Genomic DNA, 22880 nt, shown 5'->3' on the forward strand with positions numbered 1-22880 from the left:
CGTAGCTTCAAACCATGACCAGACCGCCGTCATCGTCATTTGGGAAGAAATTACGGAGTCTTTGTCGTCAGTGAACAATTACAATATTCCCCAAAGGATAATTTAAATTCCAGGGTCAAGACTTTGTTTTTTTTCTTTATTATTCAGAGATCTCACTGTTTGTCTTCCACATCTGGATGACAGTAAGGATGTTTACCAAAAAAAAAATACATAAAACAACAAAGAGGAAGATTTACTGAAGTCTTTGTCAGGTAGAAAGCATCCAAAAATCTAAATAAAACAGACTTCCTGTTGATTTGTGAAGCCACTTTCTAACCCAAATCGTTGGTTAATACACTCAGCAGATAGCAGTACTAAATGGATTGAAAAAGGAAAACAGGAGACAGTTTGTATTTTTTAATTAGTCAGTAAATAAAAACATTTTTGGAAATGTGTGCATCCGCCCCTCTTCTGATGCAGTGAAATGTGTTTGAAATCCGTCTGAAGATGGTTTCCGTCGCTGATCAGAGACGACCTCCGTCTGAAAATCAGTTTTTACTCAAATATCAAACTTCTCCTCACAGATGATGTGTCCGTTCTCTTCGTAGTCCTCCCGCATCACCACCATCTCGTCGTAGTCCGGACTGTGAGCCAGCAGCTTCCCTCCTTCCCAGGAATAACAGACGGGACTGGAGAACAGGAACACAGTCACAAACTTTAGGATCAGAACCAAAGACGCTCAGCAGATGGTTCCACGATTCACACTCTTGAGTTCCTCCACTTTTTTCCACTTTACCCCCAATTCCAACTCCAATCCAACCCTAATTTCTGTTTTGAACTTTGCACCTGGACCTTATTTGTTAGCGTTGTAATGGTAGCTCAGCATTTATAAGCCTCGTTCTGTTCGGACCTTCTGGAAAACTCTGAGGCGTCTTACTTTTCAGGCAGGAACACGTTCACTGGCAGGTGGGCGGGGACAAGCGACCGAAGCTCCGCCTCCAAACGCTCTCTAAAACCAGGAAACAGTGAGTTTCCTCCGGTCAGGACGATGTTCTGGTAGAAGTGGGGGTGCATCTCTAACAAACAAAATCAATCAATCAATCAATCAATCAAGTTTATCTGTACAGCACATTTCAGCAACACGGCAGTTCAAAATGCTTTACATCACAGGTGTCAAACTCCAGACCTAAAGGGCCGCTGTCCTGCAGTTCTTAGATGTGCCACAGGTACAAAACACTGGAATGAAATGGCTTAATTACCTCCTCCTTGTGTAGATCAGTTCTCCAGAGCTGTAATGACCTAATTATTCTATTCAGGTGTGGTGCAGCAGAGACATCTAAAAGTTGCAGGACTGCGGCCCTGGAGGTCTGGAGTTTGACGCCCCTGCTTTACATCACAAACATCATCTAGTCAACATTTTTAAAGTCATCAATACAGATAACATATCGGTCAGCGTTCCAGTGATTATGCTTTTAAAACAACTCTAACCAGGTGGGATTTAAGTCTAGATTTAAAGGAACTCATTGTTTCGGCTGTTTTGCAGTTTTCTGGAGGTTTCTTCCAGATTTGTGGTGCATAGATGCTGAATGCTGCTTCTCTAGATCTGTGGTGTCCAAATGTGTGGTAAAATAGGTCAGAATCCCAAAGTGGAAAGTATTCAGTAGTCATATTGTTTTTCCAACTTAGAACATAAAATAATTTTCTTGTGAATTTTGCAATATTTTTAATGAAATAAAGTATGATTTTTTTCTCTTTGTTTTAATAAAAGGTGGAAAGTTTTAAAACTTTTTTGTAATTTTTTTTTCACTTTTTTGGTCTAGAAAATCTTTTAGTTTATTTCCCAGCTACAAAAATGACAAATAATAAATCCTCCTATAAACCAGATCTAATTATGGATGAGCTCTGGTCTTTTCTTTATTAAGTCGCTGGATGTTTATAACTCTGCTTAATATGAAACTAAAATTAAAAGAAATATCTTTCCACACTTTCCATTAAAGAAAGTATTTTACCTCCGTTTAGTTTTGTCTGCTCTCTAGGGATTTGTTTTGTTTGTGGGTTAAAATTTACAAATATTTTATTGATATACTTTGTACTGTATTTTTTTTATATATTGCTAATAATCAATAAAAATACATTTGGCATTTAAATGTAGTTGTCAATGAAATTCTAAAAAATAATAAAAGAAAAGACCAAATTGGTAAGATTTTTGAACTGCAGTTGGGGGCCAAACAAAATTGTTCCAAGGGCCACAAATGGCCCCCAGGCCACACTTTGGCACCCCTGCTCTAGATCTTGCAAATCTTTTAATCCTGGAAATGTTCTTCAGGTGATTAAAGGCTGACTTTGTAACCATCTTCATGTGACTCTGGAGGTTCACAGACATGTTTATGTTTAACTGGATTTGAATTTATTTTCAGATCTGACATCGAATTTGAACCACAAACCTTCTGGCAGCGACTGGACCGCGTCAGCGATGGTCTCCGGGATTCCCATCTCCTGGATACCGATGTCCGACGGATGGAAGAGCATCTCGGGGACCGCGAACCGCTCGTTGGCCAACTGCAGTGTCTGCTCGCCTGTCTTGTACTTTCCGCTGAAGACCATTTCCTCCCGCGGCTGCAGGGCGGAGAAAACGTGGAATCAGACCTGAACTGCTCTCACAGAAACATCAGAACTCCCCACAGAAAGAAAAGAACCAAAACCAACTGGTTTAAAGGAAAGACAGGTCCAAACATTTTGTTCTTGCTATCAAAATACATTAGAAATTTTAAATATTTCTACATTTTAAAGTAGAGGAATCTTAGATTTTTAGATCAGCTCAAAGAGGATGAAAGTGTGGCAGTTTGCTGCCCTGAGTCAAAACAGAAATGTATGGAGCTAAATTGGGGCCATAAAGTTTGCTTAAATGTATTTTTCTTTAAACTGAAAAATAAGTTTAAAATTGAAAAAAACTATGTTCAAAACTACTTTTTAGAATCAAAGATTTCTTCAGTTTCTAATATTTTCTCTGTTTTCTATGAAGACAAGGCTTCATAACTGACAAAAATATTTCCCGCTGTTGCATTCAGGAACCATGGGAACTGGAAATGTCTTTAAAACATTATCGATATTCTGTTCATGTGTTTTGAAAATTAAATGTAATAAAAACTGAATAAAAAAAATTACTTTTTTAATCTTTTTTTTCCCAATTTCAAATATATATTTTTTTCCGTTTTTAAATCTGAAACTGAAATTTTCAGTTTCAAAGTGATTTAAGTCATTTTTCAATTTTTTGGCCTCAGGCTTTCTAAATTCAGATATGAAATCATTTGTCTGACAACTGAAGCTTGGTTCCAACTGGTTCACCAACAGAACAAAAAATCTACAACAAAATGACTAAAAAAATTAATAAATCAAGTGAAAAAGGTCATTCTTATAAAATACTTTAAAAATATTAGGATGTTTCTGGAGATCAGTCTCACCTTACAGAAACCTTTTTTGATGGCGCTGAAATCTGGGAGAACGTAATCCCTCATTACAGTGTTTTCTTCCCCTTTCATCCTGAAAAACAGAACAACAGAAAGTGAGACGGATCGAGACATCACGGGTTTGGTTCCAGTAAAATGTGGAGCAGCATCGGTGTGCCTCACTGTGCGATCTCCATGTCCTTGTAGAACTGCTGAGAGACGTAGCAAACGTCTTCCTTCACCTGGTTGATCACATACGTTTCATCCATCACGTGTAACTGACTGCAAAATTAAGAGAACACACATGACTATGGAGATCATAGGGGCCGAAAAGTTAATTCATGGCCTAAATTTAGCTCCATACTATTGAGCTAAAATTAGCTCAATACAGAGGAGATAAATTGTAGTAATCTTTCTTTTTTAAACCGGAACAAAATGATATGAAATTGAAAGAATAGTTTGGAACTTTGGACGTTTGAAACTGAAAACAACTCTTGAATTTCAAAAGTAGTTTTGAAGTTTTTTGTTTCTAAATTTTTTTTGTTAAAAAAAAAATGCAACAAACTTTACGGCACCAATTTGACTCCATACATTTTTGTAGTGTAATGTGTAATTTTTCAAAACCAATTGGGGCCTGCCATGCAAAGCAATGGCAGGAACCTATTGCTATTGTCGGAGAAAGTGTTTCTTTATTCTTCTTTATTTTTCTTCCGTAACCGTTAATGCGGCTCATACCGCTTGGTGCACACCTACAAATGAGGTATCAAAACCTGCAGAAAATTCACGCCATTCCAGCTATTACTTCTGGTGGGATTTGGCCTTAACGTGGCGACATAATTCGCAAAAAACTACGAAAAAAACCCCATTATAACTCAATGGGAAAAATCCTAGAAATACCCTATTTTTGAGGATTTGCTGTGTCGTCACAAATTCACCTAGAAATGCCATTCAAATTTCATTTTGTAGATACGTCTGTGATCTCTTCGAAAGTGAAGACGGCTCGTCGATACCAGTTACGGTTTGTCCACAATTTGCCTCTAAGCGACCCAAAGTTTCTCATTTTTCCTAAAGTTAGAGTGCGTCTCTGGCTGCTTAGAGTGAGAGATGAAGACAACTTTTTCAGCCCAAATCATTTTTGAAATCGCCATCACGCCCACAAATATCGCACGATTAGTATCAAAATCGGTCCTGACATTGATACGCCTGTCTGCTCCGGTAAAATGTTTTCGAAATTTATCTAGACCGTACGGTTTTCTGTCACGGTGCTTCAGAGCAAAGTCATGCGACAGGATTTTCTGAGGCTGTCTGAGGCTCTCTCCCATGTATTTGAATAGAATTTCAGATCTGGGCACAACATTTCTTTCTCTCATCACTGTAAATGCTCTGAGTGAGGTACAGATATGAATCTCGGGACTATCGCAGACGACACATAGGCCTCTCATACGCTCGAAACGCTTTTCGAATATGTATTACGGTTCCCGAACAAGAAGGATTTGTTTCCAATGCTTTTTTTCAGTAAACCGTGTTGGCTCAAACACACAATTGTGTGTTTGAGCATGTATGACTCACAGCTCACACCTGCTGAGACCATTATTTACCATGGCAACGGAACTCAAGAGGCTATTGGCTGCTGATTTGGACTACAAATTCGCATCGCTGTAGTTCTATCTATCCTCAGTTGAAACAGATCAGGACTGAGAACTGGCCTTTAGAACTACTGCTGCTATGGGCTGTATATAACTGATTTAACTCAGTAACTGTTACACATGGGATTATTTTGGAACTTTAAAATTAAGCATACTGAAAATTTCAAAATAAAAGCCTTGAATATTTTTACATCAGGTAATTGCTCTTTTTGGCTTTATTTGACTTTTTCATCCAAACCACTCTTACACGTGGTATTAGTTCAGAACTTTAAAATGAAGCATACTGAAAATTTCAAAATAAAAGCCTTGAATATTTTTACATGACGTAATTGCTCTTTTTGGCTTTATTTGACTTTTTCATCCAAAGCACTCTTACACGTGGTATTAGTTCAGAACTTTAAAATGAAGCATACTGAAAATTTCAAAATAAAAGCCTTGAATATTTTTACATCATGTAATTGCTCTTTTTGGCTTTATTTGACTTTTTCATCCAAAGCACTGTTACACGTGGTATTAGTTTGGCCCTTTGAAATGAAGCATTCTGAAAATTTCAAAATAAAAGCCTTGAATAATTTTACATGACGTAATTGCTCTTTTTGGCTTTATTTGACTTTTTCATCCAAAGCACTGTTACACGTGGTATTAGTTTGGCCCTTTGAAATGAAGCATACTGAAAATTTCAAAATAAAAGCCTTGAATATTTTTACATCAGCTACTTGTGTTTTGAGCATTATATAACTATTTTAACCCAAGGACTATTACGCATGGGATTAGTTTGGCCCTTTGAAATGAAGTTTAACAAAACTTCCAAAATAAAAGCCTTGACAACATTTTAAATCGTACCGAACGGTGCACGTCCGCCTCGCTTAACGTTCTTGCGGTTCTCCGCGTGCCACTGCTTACGTCGCGGCGTTCTTTGGCGTCGACGCAAATTTGTGGCGCTACGACGCCGGGCCCGAACCCCACGGCCGCGCCTTGGCAGGCCCCGGCTAAATTTCTTCAGAAATTTTGTTTTTCTAGTTCTATAGTTCCACCCGCTCCATCTCATCTGAGGTCCCTCCTCCAATCCAAATATGGAAAGATATTTGTAAATTAAGAACAACATCTTGAATCTGAAAAGTACTTTCGAACATTTTTTGTTTCAAAATTTTTCAGTTTCATACATTTGGTGCAAATCTAGTGCCATACTTTTTCTATTCTGTCACCATTTTTCCAAACCAGTTCCACAGCAGTTTTGAACCTTTTTCAGTTTTTTTTAGTGTAAAAATATTTTTGCGATTTCAAATCCTTTTTTTTTTACAGTTTAATTTTTTTCAGTGAATTTTAAAAAAAATTTTATACCCTTTTATTTTAACCAACTTTATGGTGCCAATTTAGCTCCATTTTTTGTCATTGCATGTTGTCATATTTCAAAACTAATTCCACGGTAGTTTTGAACTTTTTTTCAGTGTTTCTATGTAAAAATAACTTTTCAGCTTCAAATCCTTTTTACGCAGTTTAGATTTTTTTTCCATTTCAAAAATATATATATATATATTTTCAACTTTATATCTTTTGTTTCCCAACCTCAAAAGTTATTTACTTATTTATTGTTTTTTTACAGATTTCTGACCCCAATTTAGCTCCATACTTAACACTTAATCAACACAAAGAGTTGGTGCTGTAAGAATCCCTCTCCGTACCGATATGAGATTATCTCCTTCAAGTGATTTGTGAGCAGTTTCCCTCCCACATTGATCCTGAAAGGTGAAACAAAGAAACAAGCTCCTGTTAGCGCCCCCTGGTGCTGCTCTCCGTGTCATTTCCTCTAAAGGTTGCTGCTCTCTGACCTGCGGATGCCCTCCTTCAGCTTCTTACTGCGGCAGTAGGGGACAATGTGGGTGAAGGAGAATCCCGAATCGACTACCAGGCAGCAGAGCTCCGATGGCTTCGTGGTGAAGTAGCGATGAGCGCCGAGCGACCCGGCTGGAGGACAACAAGGAGTTTTTAGCCAAAATGTTACAAATACAAACCATAAAACAACTAAATTAGAAAGAATATGTAATTTTGATCACAACCATCAGAATAACAAGCTGCTAGGCTTTTTAACAAATACTTTTTCACTCTTACTTGAGTAATTTCTTGGACTTTTTTACTTTAAGTTAAGTAAAAATACATTAAAGCAGTTCTACTCCTATTTACATGCAATTTTTGGGTACTCTACCCTCCACTGTTAATGATTAATCAATTATTAAATTAGTTGACGATCATTTCAATAATCGATTATAGCGACCGGCCTCCGCCTGAGACTCACCGTTGATCCGGAGAGCCGACTGGAACTGGTATTCCTCAAACAGGATCTCGTTCATGGACTCCTGAATGGAGGAGAAGTTGAAGTACGGCTCTGTGATGATGATGCTCGTGTCTGGAAACTCCACCTGCTCAGAGAAAACACGCTCAGCTACAGCTTCTAAAAAACAGAAATCATTCAGAGGTTTTCTCTGTGTGGGTGAAAACAAAGCAGCATAAACAAACCTTAAACATCTCCTTTCCAAACAGGTGATCCCACACTTTCCTCTGGACATCCCAGTTGACCAAGTAACCCTGCAGACTCAGAGAACATATTACCTCCATTTTGTTATTTTTTTTTTTATGAGTAGCGGCAGGTATTTTCAGATTTATGCTCACCTTCTGAAAGGGCAGGATGTAAAAGAGACCTGAGGGATCTTTGATCTCATCCAGCTGGTTGGCTGTGAAAGTTTTTAATCTGGACGTCTTCGAGCGAAACTGACAGTTTGGGATTACGCTGAGAGGAAAGGAAAGAAGTCAGGATTATAACTGCTACATGAAACAAACATCCTTCTTATTACTTAGAAATCTGATGAAGCAAAGATCACATGTAGGTTCATCAGGGCTACATGCTTGAGTTACTTTTATTCAATATGTAAAGTTCAGGTAATGAAGTAGAATGTCATCTCTATGTTGATGATTGACATCTTTTTAGATCTGGGTCACCACATGACCACAGATATTCCTCCAGATTAATTCTTAATTCAGTTTTAATTCAATTCCATTTATTAAGGTAGCACCAACTGACAACAAACGTACTTTACAGAAAAATCATTTCAACTGAATTGATCCTAGTTAACAAACAGGACAGCATGCTCTTGTTAGTTGAGTTTAGGTCTGGGCTTTGACTAGGCCCTTCTAACGCATGAACCGTTCCATGGTAGCTCTGAATGGATGTTCAGGGCTGTTCTCTAAAAAACTGAATGAAACTGACTTTAATTCGTTTTTATGTTCATTCATTTACCCAAGGCTAAAATTAAGATTCGGACATTCCCAGAAGTAGTTGAACTTAACATTTCAACTACTTAACATTTGATTAATGATTATTGTACATAAGGATTTTCGATCTGTTTAAAAACATCGTAAAGCGCTGGGCAGACACGTTTATTCAATAACGGAGTATAATAATAATTTCCTGCATTTTATACCGCCATATTCACTTATTACAGGTTACACTCGCCCATAGGGAATGTTTTGTTTGTAGCCGTGTGCTCACCTGACTTTGTCCTGACTGTAACCGATCTTCGCCCAGTAAGCTCCGTTATCCAGAACCAGCGTAGCCATCCCGGAGCCTTTGATTCAATAAATCATCACTTTATTTTTATTTGTCCCCCAATTTACTAACCGCGACGCATTTTGGGATCTCCGCTAAAAAACAAGTCCGGAAGGAAACACGACTCTCTGTTGGTTCCACTTCTCTATTTTTCTGCAGCATGATCTTTTTTTCCCCACTGGAGGCGCAAATGGTTGAGGCACTCGATTCATTGCCTAAGTTACATTAATAAATGTTACTTAGGCTTTATTTGTTTTTGTTTTTTTTACCTTGCTTGAATATGATTGACCCTGGACAAGTTGTTCTGTGTTGCCCCGAAATTCCATCTCGGGGCAACACAGAACCATGAGCACACCTAATGGTCTATCTCAACAATAAGTGTAATAATAATATCACCAAAACAAAACACGGGAAATATTAGGGTCAGCTAAATTGTTGTTGCGGGACCTAAATAGGACCCCACGAACTGACTCTGTTGTCATGGTTACCTAGAGACGGACACTACGCAGCCGCAGTGAGCTGCTATAAACCCGCGTCTTTTTAAAATGGCCACCCGATAAAACACCGTCCTTAAAGTAAAACCTCTGGCAAAAATACAGACGTGGTGGGAAAACACAGGCTAAACAATCACAGTGACGTTTAATAGGGAGATTAAAATAAATGTGTCGGTGGCACCCAGTGGGTTTGATATCAGACAGAATGGATCAGGAGAGGAACCGCAGACCCGTCAGAACCTAAAGAACCAGACATCAGTCTCTTCATCCCTCAATCATTTCCTGAGACCGAAAAATTATATAGATGGCCATTTAAAGAACAAATCATACAAATAAATTAATAGTAAATAAATAAATGTTGAGAAGAGAACATTAAAAACGTTTGTTAGGATTGTGTAGGAAAAACGTTGATATCTTTTATAAATACAGTGTTTTGTAGTCAATATTTCACCATTTTATTCATGTGGGTTGCCAGTTTGGATCAGGCTTCCTATCAAGCTATAAGAATGATAGAAACATGCTAACAAAAAGCCTCAGACCTGCAGCCCACAGGTGGTTTGAGACACAGGCTAACAGAAGAGGCTCTTTGGCTCACTTGTACAAGTTTATGTCCGGGGTGGGGGGATGGGGATGAAATGTTCGCATCCACCTCAAAAATATGTAATTGCGCCCCTGTCGAGGGCATGACTTTTTTTTTTTAATCACTCCGCAAGGGGTCTTTTTGTGGGCTCTAGTGTCCCTTTTTCAAAGTAGGCTGACAGGAAAGGGGGGAAGACATGTGGTAAACGTCGTCGGGTCCGGGAGTCGAACCCGCGACAGCCGCGTCGAGGCTACGTTGCCTCTGAATGTGGGTCTACATGCTCAAGATTGTTGTTTTGCTCCATGCTAAAAAGCCTGTGCACTCATGGCAGACTCAGTTGTGGTGAACCAGTTATAACACAGCAGAAAACACAAACATGATTGACAACACTAAAACCCTCCTCCTGGCTCTGATTGGTTGTTTCTAACTGGGAGCTGTGAATTTCTGTAGATGCCAGGTGGACCACAAGGAGGCAGCAAAGGAACTGTGACACTATGGTGACAGTTTTAACAATAAGTAAATACTTTTGGTCCACTTTATTTTGCTTTTCTTGTCTGCTGGGCAGAACACTGGCTCTCCAGTAGATGGCAGTGTATCAGACATAGCAGCTTACAATATATAAGCTACAATATATTTTAAGTCAGTAATTAAGTCCTGACATAACTAATATAGATTAGTTATGTCCAATAATTATTTACTTAAAACAACTTCCTGTAATCTTGCTGAAAACTTATGTGTAAGTTAGTTTTGTTTTTTTCAAGTGCACTAAGATATTTTCACAAGTAACTAGACAAAAATACATGGTAAGCTTCTTTTTCAGTTGCTACACACAAGAAAACCTCTTATTGGCAAATTTGAAAAAAACTAAAATTATATCAGCTTGTGTTTTGTCTGATGCAAGTGTAGTGGGTTGAGAAAAATAAATAAAAAAAATACACCCCCTATTTTTTCAATCAGAATTGGTCTTGTCTTTTGTCTGTTTCTTTCTTATGTATATAGACGTGTTTGTTGTGAGCATGTATCTTCTTGCCAGTGGGGGCGCTCTCGTGCCGCTGTGGGTCTAACGAGGAGAACGAGTTTCCTGGCTCTGCGCATGCGCGGCTCAGAATAAACGAGCTCTGCCAGAGTAACTTTTGAGCTCGCTTACTCTGTGATCCACAGGTAGGATGAAAGGCAACTTGCATAAGCCATTTAAAATGTTTTGTACATACATAAAGATTAGTTTTGGAGTCTGTTGTATAACTTAGATGTGTAATTTGCACAGTTTTATATGACCGTTTATCTGTGTCAGCATATAGCTTGCTTTTCGTTGTTGGAGCCTTGGGAGTTTGACATTTATTTATATCGCTTGATCAGTCAACATGGTGTTTATATTTGGGTATCATTATAATATTTTTATTTCTCATAAAAGTGTATTTATTTGTCTCTTGATCTCCTTTGTAGCCGCTGTGACGGTTGCAACTGACAAACGTTAAAACAGTTGCAACTGCCAAACGTTGGTGTTTGCTGTGTGTTGTAGATGGAGTGTTTTGTTCAGTTTGGTTATGTTAATTTAGTTAATTTGTTTTTTTGCTAGTATCCTATTTGAGGATTTTATTTTATTTTATTTCTTTGTGGAAACTCCGGATGTTGTTGACTGAATTTGAATTGTATTGTAATTGTATTTATTTAATTCAGCATAAACGAGCTCTGCCAGAGTAACTTTGTTTCAACTCGCTTCCTCTGTGATCCACAGATATTGGTTGCACAGGATTCATGTGCCTGTGCACCACTTGGTACTGGCTCAGATTCCCCTACGTCTGGTGCCAGTAACACAATAAGAATAAATATAATAGGATTTATTTTCTTTTCACTTCTTATTTAGGAAATATTTTTGTGCTGTTGCAATAGCAGCATCCATTTTAATTCACAGCTGCTATGGCCGCCGAAGCAGGTGTCAATCACAGCGGGTCAACTCACCCAAAGCCTCGAGTGGCTGGAACTCATTAGAAAAAGCTGACCGTGTTTTGGTGCTGTCATAGTTTGTTCATCCAGAGACCCAATGTGAGACATTCCTCGGGGCGGAGAGAGGTTAATCAGAGGTTAATCTGTGTAAATCGGCAGTAGCCATGTTTGGAGGCATTTTATGTAGTTTCTACAAGTGTGTGTCCATAATACAATATATTTTGTGTTTTAGAAAGATAATTTGTGTATTTTGTAACTCTGAACATTTTTTGTTTTCTCACTTTGTAAAAGCTATGGTTAAACTAAGCTAAGTTTTCGGTTAAACTAGTGATTTTTATCATGTTGCTATCTTTCACTTTAATTAACATTACAAGTAACTGAAACACAAGACTGGAGTAATGGGAAGAATGTTACCCAATATGGCTTAGGCCTAGTAAAGCCTTTTGGGTGTAGAAGACAAGAATGTGACTAATATGTTATGTAGCCTGTTAATATGATGTATACTTTGGATTGTAATTTGTATTATGTTTGTTTACTTTGTTTTGTAGAACCACACACACACTCAAACCCTCCTAAATCTACCAAAATTGACCTAAATCTGCCAATTAAAGAACCAGACAATGTTCTGTCCTTGTCACTTTGGTCATTAAATTTCAATGACAATTTTATTTATTCTTAATAGGAAATGTTAAGCACAAAGTATTTTTCTTATAATTTTAATTTCATTGTGAGCAGAGCTATAGACATCTATAGGCATTTTTGACTCAAACTCATGTATTTGTTTTATTTTAGAACATTTATGATTTTTTTTCTAGCAACTTTTGGACTTTTCAAATTCAGCGATTTTGAAAAGTCATGTTTTGTTTTCTTGCATCCTGCATCCAGGCACTGTGGCATTTTGATTCACCTTAGTTTCTTCTCTTATTTTGAAAAACTGAAGGCATGTGGAGACAGATTTGTTAGCACACCTGGTGAAGACGTGTAAAAATCCACTTTATGTGTTGGAATCAATCAGTCGTTTATTGCAGCAGCAACGTCTCACTCGGCACTGCAAAAACTTCTTACCAAGTATTTTTGTTTAGGTTCTAGTGCAAATATCTTAGTTTTATCTTATTTCAAGTGCACCAACTTACAAGTAACAGAGGCGGGTCCTTACTCGGAGGCAGGTCCTGACTCGGAGCCCGGTAATGACTCTGAGGCAGGTCCTGACTCTGAGACAGGTCCTGACTCTGAGGCAGGTCCTGACTCTGAGCCTGGTCCTGACTTGGAGGCAGGTCCTGACTCTGAGCCCGGTCCTGACTCGGAGGCAGGTCCTGACTCGGAGCCTGGTCCTGACTCTGAGGCAGGTCCTGACTCGGAGCCTGGTCCTGACTCGGAGACAGGTCCTGACTCGGAGGCAGGTCCCGACTCGGAGGCAGGTCCCGACTCGGAGCCTGGTCCTGACTCGGAGACAGGTCCTGACTCGGAGGCAGGTCCCGACTTGGAGGCAGGTCCCGACTCGGAGACAGGTCCTGACTCGGAGCCTGGTCCCGACTCTGAGGCAGGTCCTGACTCTGAGACAGGTCCTGACTCTGAGGCAGGTCCTGACTCTGAGGCTCGGAGCCTGGTCCTGACTCTGAGGCAGGTCCTGACTCTGAGGCTCGGAGCCTGGTCCTGACTCTGAGACAGGTCCTGACTCTGAGACAGGTCCTGACTCTGAGGCAGGTCCTGACTCTGAGGCTCGGAGCCTGGTTCTGACTCGGAGGCAGGTCCTGACTCGGAGCCTGGTTCTGACTCGGAGGCAGGACGAGACTCAATGTTTGGTTCCCTCTGAGACGGTTTTTGCCTCTGATAATCGTCTGAATCCTCTGAATCGTCTCCACAACAGACAACATATTGAAAGCCCTTCCATGCTTTTCTAAGATAGTCTTTTTGAAGGTTAACTTTCCTGGGACGTGCCAGGGTTCTCCTGAAACACTCTATGACCTTGTAAATAACGATTGGGTTGTCACTTCTTATCATCTTGAATAGCAGTTCTCGAACTACATCATCATTGCCACAGAGAAGTTGAAAAATGTCTTGGCAGTGTTTCCTTTCCATCTCGTCAAAAAAAACAAAATCGATGTCCTTTACTGCTTCCCAGAGTCTTGGAGCAAGTTTTCTTTGGACCGATTCTGTGTGCCTCCTTTTGTAATGTCCATAACTAGATCTATAACTAGACTTGTAAATCAATCTCCAAAGAATTTTCTGTACCTTATATCTTCTTTCTTCTTCGGTGCCACGTTTGAAACCCATCTTCTTGGCATCCCTCAAAAACTGTTCAGGGTTCATGTCTGCCTTAGTATAATCTTCACTCAGGCACTTTTCATCCGAGTACAAGTCCTCAGTAGGAAAAAAAGTCTTAATGAACTTTTCCTTTGCAAATGCAAACCTTTTCTTTGGAGGAACAGGATTCTCCAGGTGACATTTGAAATTTTCCACAATAACTTCATGTCCCTCCGGGTAATCAAGCAGTGCAATGAAATGCAGGCCAGAAGCAAAGTGGAAAGAATCACTAGCAATACTTTGAAAAATTCGTTCACTGAGTTCTTCCGACACCTCAGAGAGCACGTCCACATTTAACTCTCCGGTTCTTTTCAAAAGCAAGAGCAAAATCCTCCTATGTTCTTTCTGAAATATTTTCTTGACGAGATGCAGCGTTGGTTCGTCCGCAGATTTTTCGATCACTTTCCAAAGCAGTTGGCTGAGAAAATTTTTCTTCCTGTAATCAGAGCTTCTTGGACAAGGATGGACTCTTCTGGAGAAGTTTTTCTTGATTTTTGTCCAGAAAGAGTCCTTAGGTCTCAAATAAACCTGACTCTGTGAGCTTTCTTCAGTCATCTTTGTTCAGGTGTTAAGACCAAATGAATTTTGTTTACTGACCAGAGAATTAGCTGATCAGCTGGTCGTGTCACGGATCCTATGACATCACAGAGTCATCCTTAGAAGGTCCTCCTGACAGACAGCATTTGAAGTCATGCTGATGACATCATTGTCAGCAGCATGGCAACTGTTGCTAGGGGTAATAATAGCATGCAGTGAGCATTATTATGAAATAAAAGAGAATCTGTGGGCACTAAATCATTATTCCCACAAGTCTGAACTGGAAGTGATCCACTGGAACCATTGGTCCCTCCACTTTACCGCCCGACCCATTTTTATTTGTTATTTGGGTTCTATCTCCTAACAGGTATAGGGCAAGTGCCAATGGGACCGCTACATCCAACCAGTTACTCAGCAAATCCACCACTTTAACCCAGAAGAGTTTGACCATTTTGTAGTCCAATATTCAGTGTAAAACTTTTCATCTGCTCCCCTGCAGGAATCTGCTGATAATGAACTGTAGACGTTCGCTCGGTTCGGTTTGATCGCAGTCACGAGGTCATATTTATATATTTTTCTGTATATTTTACAAAGTGCTTCTCTGCCACCTTGTCATCCAGGCGAAGTCGTGAAAATGTATATTTTCTCATGGTGACTCACTAGTCTCAACACCTTAGGCGCTTTCAACGCCACGCAGGCGCACAGCAGATCGGACAGCGACACCAACCAAGTCTATCAACGTCAGCTCAGGTCCTGGGAGTAGATCTCATTTTTAATACAGATTTTATAGTTAGAGGAACTTCAAACAAAAATTCAGCATCAATGTAAAATTCCAAATATATTGAAGGGGTCATGAAATGTTTTTTGAAAAATTTACTACCAAGTCAAATGGTATTGGTTACCTTTTACTACCTGGTCTTAATTTGAGCTAATTTAATTTACTACCTTTTACCCAGAAACCCTGTTACATGAGGCAAGAAGCTTCTGACCCACTGTACCAGTTTATAAACCATTGACCTACTTTAACACGCCTGATTAGCGCACCATTCTGTCCTAACATGCATCAAATTTAACGCTGGCGGAAACACGAGCTAAAATGAAACAAAACCAAAATAAAAAAAGAAGAGGACAATGGGAACAAAATAATGGCTACAAGTTCAGTTAACTAATTTTAAAACCAGGCATTAATCAATGCTTTACTGCAATCTACCTGCAATGCATGTGGCTAGTGTCAGCGTTAAGTCCTGACTGAATGTAAATCATTATAACCTGTTTACGTCACGTTAACGAAGAACAGCTGAAAAGTTACCGGGTTTGTCAACTGCGGTAGCAATTTCGCTCCAGCTCCTCCTCTTGTCATTTCTATATTCTTTGCATGTTGAATAAACATTAATGTTGTTTCCACATATCATCTCCAATGTCCGCTGGACTTCAGGTTGCGCCGTATCAGCTGTTTGGGATTCCCCGACGTAATTTCCCCTCAGAAAGCACGAGGAGAATCCGCGCTTTCTGATTGGCTGCCTGTCACATTCAACAGGCTGCGTTAAAGATCCCAGTCGGGGAAAACCTGATTTAGATCGGAGCGGCAACGACGATCTACCATAACACACCACACAATCTTAGAAAGACCGACTTATTAAGATTGTTGTAAGGGGAAAAATAGGAGCAAAAAATCATGTAGTGTGAATTATTGCATCAGGTAGTCGATGTGCCCATCTTCTCTGTTTAAATCTAATTATTACTGAAGGGCAACATAATATACAGACTTCATAATCTGCCCTCTTTTGGTTGAATGCAGTATTTATTTCCACTTTGGCTTTATGTTGTTTCGTTTTTTTTCCAGTACATTTTTTGTTAATGGAGACTGAGAATCCATTTTATTTTTGGTTGTTTTGTTTATTTTGTTTATCAGTTCCAGTGTTTAATGTTCTTTTGAAAATAAAGTGTATCTATCTTTGGCAAGAAATCGCATGGATTATTAAGTCATTTTCAGTGGAAAAAGGTCTTCAAACAATATTATCGTTTATCACAATAATTTTTGAGACAATTAATCGTTCAGCTAAATTTGCTATCATGACAGGCCTAGGTTATATTAAACAATTGAATTTAATTTACTTGACAAATTGTGCTCTACTCCTTCCCCTTTGTCTTTAAAAAAAAAAATTCAACAGCCATGTTGTAGCAACACCAAAGCACTTTGTCAGAGGAACCTAATAAACATTTTAAATAACCATAAAAATAAATATCAATCATGTTCTAAATAAATTATATTAATAAAATCATATTCACATTGAAACTTTATCGTCGTTTTACTTACCATGTCTTATTTCAAAGTAGAGGAGAAATCCGATAAGCAACGTTCACAGTCTTGTTGAAAATGGAGGCTTGTGAAGAGGGGCGTGGCTTCTTCCAAGTTTGGTCTTTAACCCAACCACTGACCCAACACAGGTATTCAAGCTGTAGAGTTCCAGTACATTTCTGACCCAACTCTTGAGTTATGAATTTTGACCCAATATTTGGTCAAACTAACCCAACCTATGACCCAACAGCTTCTACCCAGAAATTGGGTTATGAAAATAACCAGCATTTTTTTACTGTGTACTAAAACATGTCAGGAGCTCATTACTGGACCAAAATAATCCACTGAAATGCAAAATCTCCAAAACGCTGATCATTTATTGACTGTTTTTTTTTTTTTCATCAAAAACGGATATCGGGCTACAAGATTCAAGTTTTAGCTAATAATTGGTGTTTTCAATGAAGTTGTGATTAATGAGACCAAATACATGAGTATATATATAAACATAAATATATATATGTGTGAAAATTTTAAATGTACTTAGTCATGTAGTCAGGAAAACTTCTGTTACCTTGTTTTTGCACTGGACCTGTTGGACGTGTTGTATACTGTTCCCCTTTCTGCTTTGAGATGATCTCTCTCCTAATTTGCATTTGATGCAAGTCAGTGATGACAGTGATACAACAATAAATATCTTGAAGTAAGCTTTGTGCTGCTTGTCTTTTCTTCTTTTATACGTTGCACCAGAAGAAGAACAAATGTTTTTCTGATACGGTTAGAAATTCCACAAATCACAATTTCAGCTAAAACTCAAAATAAACCACACCAGCGTTCTCTGGCATTGGGTTCTGCTGTCTGACGGCCACATTTACCATGGCTGCTGAAGGTTTTTGTTGTTCACAGGTTGTCCCGAGGGTCACTGACAAAGACACGCATTTTTGCACACATACTTAAGATCAATTTCTATCTGTTGTATCCCACTAGCCTGGAAAAAAACAGTTCCTTGATTTACGCTTTGCTTCATACACGGGGTCTAGACCCTCGGCTACTGAGAAATGATTGTCTAATGGAGGTGTAAACTTCAAGTTTCAAAGAGTTAGATTACGATACCCGATTGCTAGCGTTTGGCCGTGACGTATAAAATGTGCCAGCTCAATCATGAAGGAATCATGAAGCCTACCGGAAAATGCAAACCATCCAAAATAGAAATGCCAAGCCAAATGGCATCTTTACAAGGAATAAAATGTCTTGAACATTCTTCTTGGTCTGACTTTAATTTCTCAATGCTAGGAGAAGTGGCCAACACAGACTGAAAGACTTTGTTGACTGCAGAGTTCGCTGCAGAGCGAACAAAGCTACAAGCAGATTATAACACTAAAGGAGCCCAGAAAATCGATATCATCGTTCACAACTTCACCTTCTGTTCGCCGATTGGCCTGGTTGAAATCCTACTGGAGAAACCCAGGTCAATGGGAGAAATCTTAGACGGAGTACTGAAGGGAGATGAGAATCAAGCTGAATTGCATGAAAAGGCATTTGCCCAGCTAGTCTTTCACATCAGGCTGATGGGGTAACAGGTCCAGAAAGGAACCACAGACATCCCTCCCAGGTCAGACTAGACACATAGACCATCTTCATCAGTCCCTTTTAAATCCTGCATCGTATTCAAAAACAATCTAATTATTATTAATAATAATGTCACCAAAAGCTGCTAATGCTGGTCATCTGACGGAGACATAAGAGAGAAGCTACTATTCTTTTAAAAACAGATATAAACATTTGTTTACCAGTTTGTTTAATAGTTAAAATACAAGAAAAGTGAAAAACCACCAGACTCATAACCAGTTTACAGGAGAGCATAGAAATGTACTTATTTATCTCCTTCCCGGCTATCAGCAATGTGGGCTGCTGTTGGTGTCAAGCTCTCAATTACACAGAAAAAGCTGGAAGACATTACATTCTGTCTATTACTTACATTTCCGCACCATACAGAACAAATGTGTTCGAGTGGGTTGTTTACAACCCATCAAATATGGAGCGGCAGCATAATTTCTTTGGGATCATTCTTTATTCTATATTTAGAATATATATCTGTCTTTTGCAAAGATTTTTAAAATCGAAAAGCTCTTAATAGCCACCATGTTTTTTCCCTTGTCTTTTGGTGCCGGATACTTGATAACGACTGGAGTGAGAAAAGTTGTCAACACACTATTTTCTGGTGTTGAATTTGATACGAGTAACTCTGAAGACGAGAGCATGGACTATGATGTTTAACTTTTTAATGCTTCTCTGGCTGGAAAGCAAAATTCACAGCATGGAGAAAACTCAGAGCAAACAGAGTTTTCAGAAGAGGATACACTTGAAGAAACTTCCCCAGCTGGGGAAATTTGTGGTGAAAAGACAGTTGAGTCTAAAGAGTCAACCTCTGCTTTAACAAAAGCAGCTTTAGAAGACTGGACCCATGAAGAGAAATCTGTCCCAGGGAACAATTTCTCTGTGCCCAAAGAAGAAACTTCCCTGGCTGGGGAAGTTTACAGTGAAAAGAAGCAAACTTCAGAGGTTGAGTCCAAAGACTCAACCGCTGATCTAACAAAAGCGCCATTAAAAGACATGACCCATGTTGTAAGAGACAATTACCGCAAATCTCCCAAGGTCCAAAGACCTATCTTACCCGGTTGCAACATTTGCAACGAGGTGGAAATACGTCGCGCAGAAATGAGAAAACGTTCGCGCAGACGTCACACAGAAAAATCTTGTTGCACCGCATTTTGAATGACACCATGTTACATCTGTCACGCTCCTCCTGATTTCGTCTTGGTCCAGTCTGTTGTCCAGATGAACACCGAGGTGTTCATATTGTTCAACAACCATCACTTCTTCTCCCATTTATAAACTCAACCTCTGCTTTAACAAAAGCAGCTTTAGAAGACTGGACCCATGAAGAGAAATCTGTCCCAGGGAACAATTTCTCTGTGCCCAAAGAAGAAATTTCCCCGGCTGGGGAAGTTTACAGTGGAAATAAGCAAACTTCAGAGGTTGAGTCCAAAGACTCAACCTCTTTAACTAAAGCAGAGGTTGAGTTTTTAGATGGGAGAAGAAGTGATGGTTGTTGAACAATATGAACACCTCAATGTTCGTCTGGACAACAGACTGGACCAAGATAGGTCTTTGGACCTTGGGAGATTTGATGGAAATTGGGTTTGATTTAATCTTGTTCCTCCTGAAATCAGCAATCATCTCCTTTGTTCTCTGGTGCTCAACCTCTGCTTTGTGATTGCACTGTTGCCTTGCAGCAAATAAAGTTTTAGGTTTGAATCCCGGCCTGGTTCTTTATGCACGGGGTTTGCATGTTCTCCATGTGCATTAATGGGTTCTCTCCGGGTGCTCCGGCTTCCTCCCACAGTATAAAAAGACTTTGTGCACACTAGATAATAAATGGATGATGGAAATTTTTTTTTAAATTAAATTTTATTAAGTTGTTTTTCCAATTAAATTCTTGATTAATATGGGTTGTTGCTATGTTGTTGTATGGTGTTTTAAGATCTTGTTCAATGTTCCCTTTTTGTTTTTACTTTGAGCCCCTGCCCCTCCAAAGGTCTCTGCACGGCCCTGGTCTACACCTGAAATATCTATATTCAGAGTGATAGCTGCCCGATAACTTTTGGGAGTCATGACAGAAAAAAACACCCCCTAATGTTTTATCCTACAGTCGCAAGCGTAAACAGGTGACGTTTGCTCTACTCTGCTGGTACTTTAACTAGAAATGTGCTTTAATTGGGAAAGACTCATGTCTTTCTTATGTAACCCACAAGAAAGGTTACTTTAAATTCACCTGATAATAATAAATGGCAGATAAATTAATTTACTTCAATGACTAATACCAATTCTATACAATTACAAAGAAAGTTGGGCTGAATCAGAAGATTTTAAATTCTAGGGAGCCTGGGTGTGAGTAACAACAGGCTCACAGGCTATTCTTTATTTGTTTATAAGAAAGAATAGAATTTAATATAATAATAATTGTGGATCCAAATTTATAAACAAATCAAAATTGCGCGCTTTTTAAAGAGAAAATAAAATAAAATACAGTCTTTTCCAATGTGTCCGTCAATTCAATGTTTCACAGCTGGTGACCAGTCGGTCACTGTCTACCGGTTCTCTTGATTGTCTGGACTGGGGCTCGCCATCCAAGTTCAGATGAGGATGATCATCGGGACTCTGGGCACCACAGGCCAAAAATTGCACCATAACATGGAAAAAATAAAGACCTGACCTGGAACAAGGCCAAAGTAAAACATCTTAGGATATAAAATGCCAATATCAATAAAGTTTAAGCTATAATTAAAGAGATCTTTCATACTTTCTCAGGTTTTTTTTCATGTTGTACAATATCCAAGTCATCAGAATACAATGTTATCAACACATCAGCAAAACTAAAAGAAAATTAGCTTATATGTGGTAAAGGAAAATAATAATAATAATATATTTCAATCTAAAAGTGCCAATGAAGAACATCTACAACACTAGAAGTTCCCTGCAATGCCAACGGAAAAGCACTGACAAAGCAGTTAGCTGTTGAAATACCAGAACATGTACTAATAGAAAACAAGTACAACTACACAGAAAAAATACAACACCCACAATAATAATAATACAAAATCTTACAATAAAAAATTATTTTTAATAAATTTGATCAGATATTACGTATTTTAGCTAATTTTCACCGAGTTTACTGAGTCAACTGCCGAGCGCGTGCGGTGACTCACCGATGCTCTGACGCTACCAACGGCTTTTTACGGGCTTCAGTCGCTCACAAAGGAAAACCCTCCGAGATCTAACAAAAACGGATTTACTATTTTGAATTATATATTTTGCGAATTTATATTAATATTGTTTTTCTTGCCGATTTCCAGATTCGTCAAATTTCGACAAGCTCTTCACGGAAACAACCGTCAGCCGTTAGCTCTCAAGCGTGTCTGTCGCGTTCTGAGTAGTGATGTGTCGGCCGAACGATCCGGCTCTAAGAGCCGGCTCTTTGAAGTGAACGATTGGAACCGGCTCCACAATGGGAGCCGTTTTAGGATCCTATTTGGGAGCCGGGGTTTTTTCTACAGTATATCGCTGTCTCTCCGCCTCCCTGTCGTTGTGCTTGTGCTCTGCAAGTGCCAGAGCCGACAGTTTTTCCCCACATCGTTTTTTTTTTGTCCTGCGGTCCTTGCTCGTTTTGCTCCTCTGCCAGTGCCAGAGCTGAGAGTTTTTTTTCCCTCGGTCGCTCCACTGCCCTCATGTCAAGCGTGTGCTCCACACATCTGACCAATCACACACAGTTTCAATTAATAATGTGGCGGGAAAACACTGAAAAAAAAGTTTATCTCCACTTTTTTGGTGGAAACGCAGGCAATTGGCCAAGCTGTATAGCGTTCGTCGGCAGGTGTTTATGTACAGACACTCACTCAGCGGTCAAGAAGCACAGAAAGAAGGGGAGTCAGTGTGAGAACTGAATAGGTGAAAATAAATGAGTGACAGAAAACGGAGCAAGATTTGGACTCATTTTAATGCTACATCAAGCTCCAGGGCAGAGTGCAGACTGTGCAAAGTCAGCATTTCCTATCGTGCAGGCTCGACAAACAACCTGCACATACGGACATCACACGCATCGGTATTGCTATAGCATTGTTATGCGGCATTTTTACTCATCATAAGTGCTTAACAATGTCAATAATGAAACAAAATATTATAAAATTAGGTTTAAGCTATTAATTAATTAATAATGTCAAAAATATATATGGGGAGCCGTTTGGGAGCCGAAAGAGCCGGCTCTCCACAGTAAGAAGAGCCATTAGAGCCGCATCTCGAAAAGGAGCCGAAAATCCCATCACTATTCCTCAGGTTTGACATAGATTGCTTCGACGTGGACAAGTTCTTGATAGCCGGCAAACACTTCTTGCACTGCACGGTTAAATTTGAGCCATTTTCACATATGTAAATGAAATGCTCCTTATATTTCCAGTGCTGGAAGGCTGTCATTTTTGATGCGCTGCTTGAGCTGA

General features: G+C 39.2%; 1 protein-coding gene across 2 annotated transcripts; it reads right to left on the reverse strand.

The window, feature by feature from the left end:
* Window positions 1–381: 381 nt before the first annotated feature.
* Window positions 382–8800, reverse strand: actr6 (ARP6 actin related protein 6 homolog). Of its 2 annotated transcripts, none has more exons than XM_023352359.1 (11): window positions 8616–8800; window positions 7739–7856; window positions 7586–7654; window positions 7365–7488; window positions 6901–7036; window positions 6754–6810; window positions 3609–3707; window positions 3441–3519; window positions 2424–2595; window positions 917–1055; window positions 382–668 (listed from the first exon to the last, which is right to left on the reverse strand). In XM_023352359.1, the coding sequence occupies exons 1-11, from the start codon at window positions 8681–8683 to the stop codon at window positions 539–541; spliced, it is 1191 nt and encodes a 396-aa protein (XP_023208127.1). In that variant the 5' UTR covers window positions 8684–8800; the 3' UTR covers window positions 382–538. The 2 variants fall into 2 exon arrangements, with proteins under 2 accessions (XP_023208127.1, XP_023208131.1); XM_023352363.1 differs by having other exon boundaries at window positions 7586–7661; window positions 8616–8705.
* Window positions 8801–22880: the final 14080 nt, after the last annotated feature.

Source organism: Xiphophorus maculatus, chromosome 2 (assembly GCF_002775205.1).
Source record: "Xiphophorus maculatus strain JP 163 A chromosome 2, X_maculatus-5.0-male, whole genome shotgun sequence".
Classification (NCBI taxonomy): Eukaryota; Metazoa; Chordata; class Actinopteri; order Cyprinodontiformes; family Poeciliidae; genus Xiphophorus; species Xiphophorus maculatus.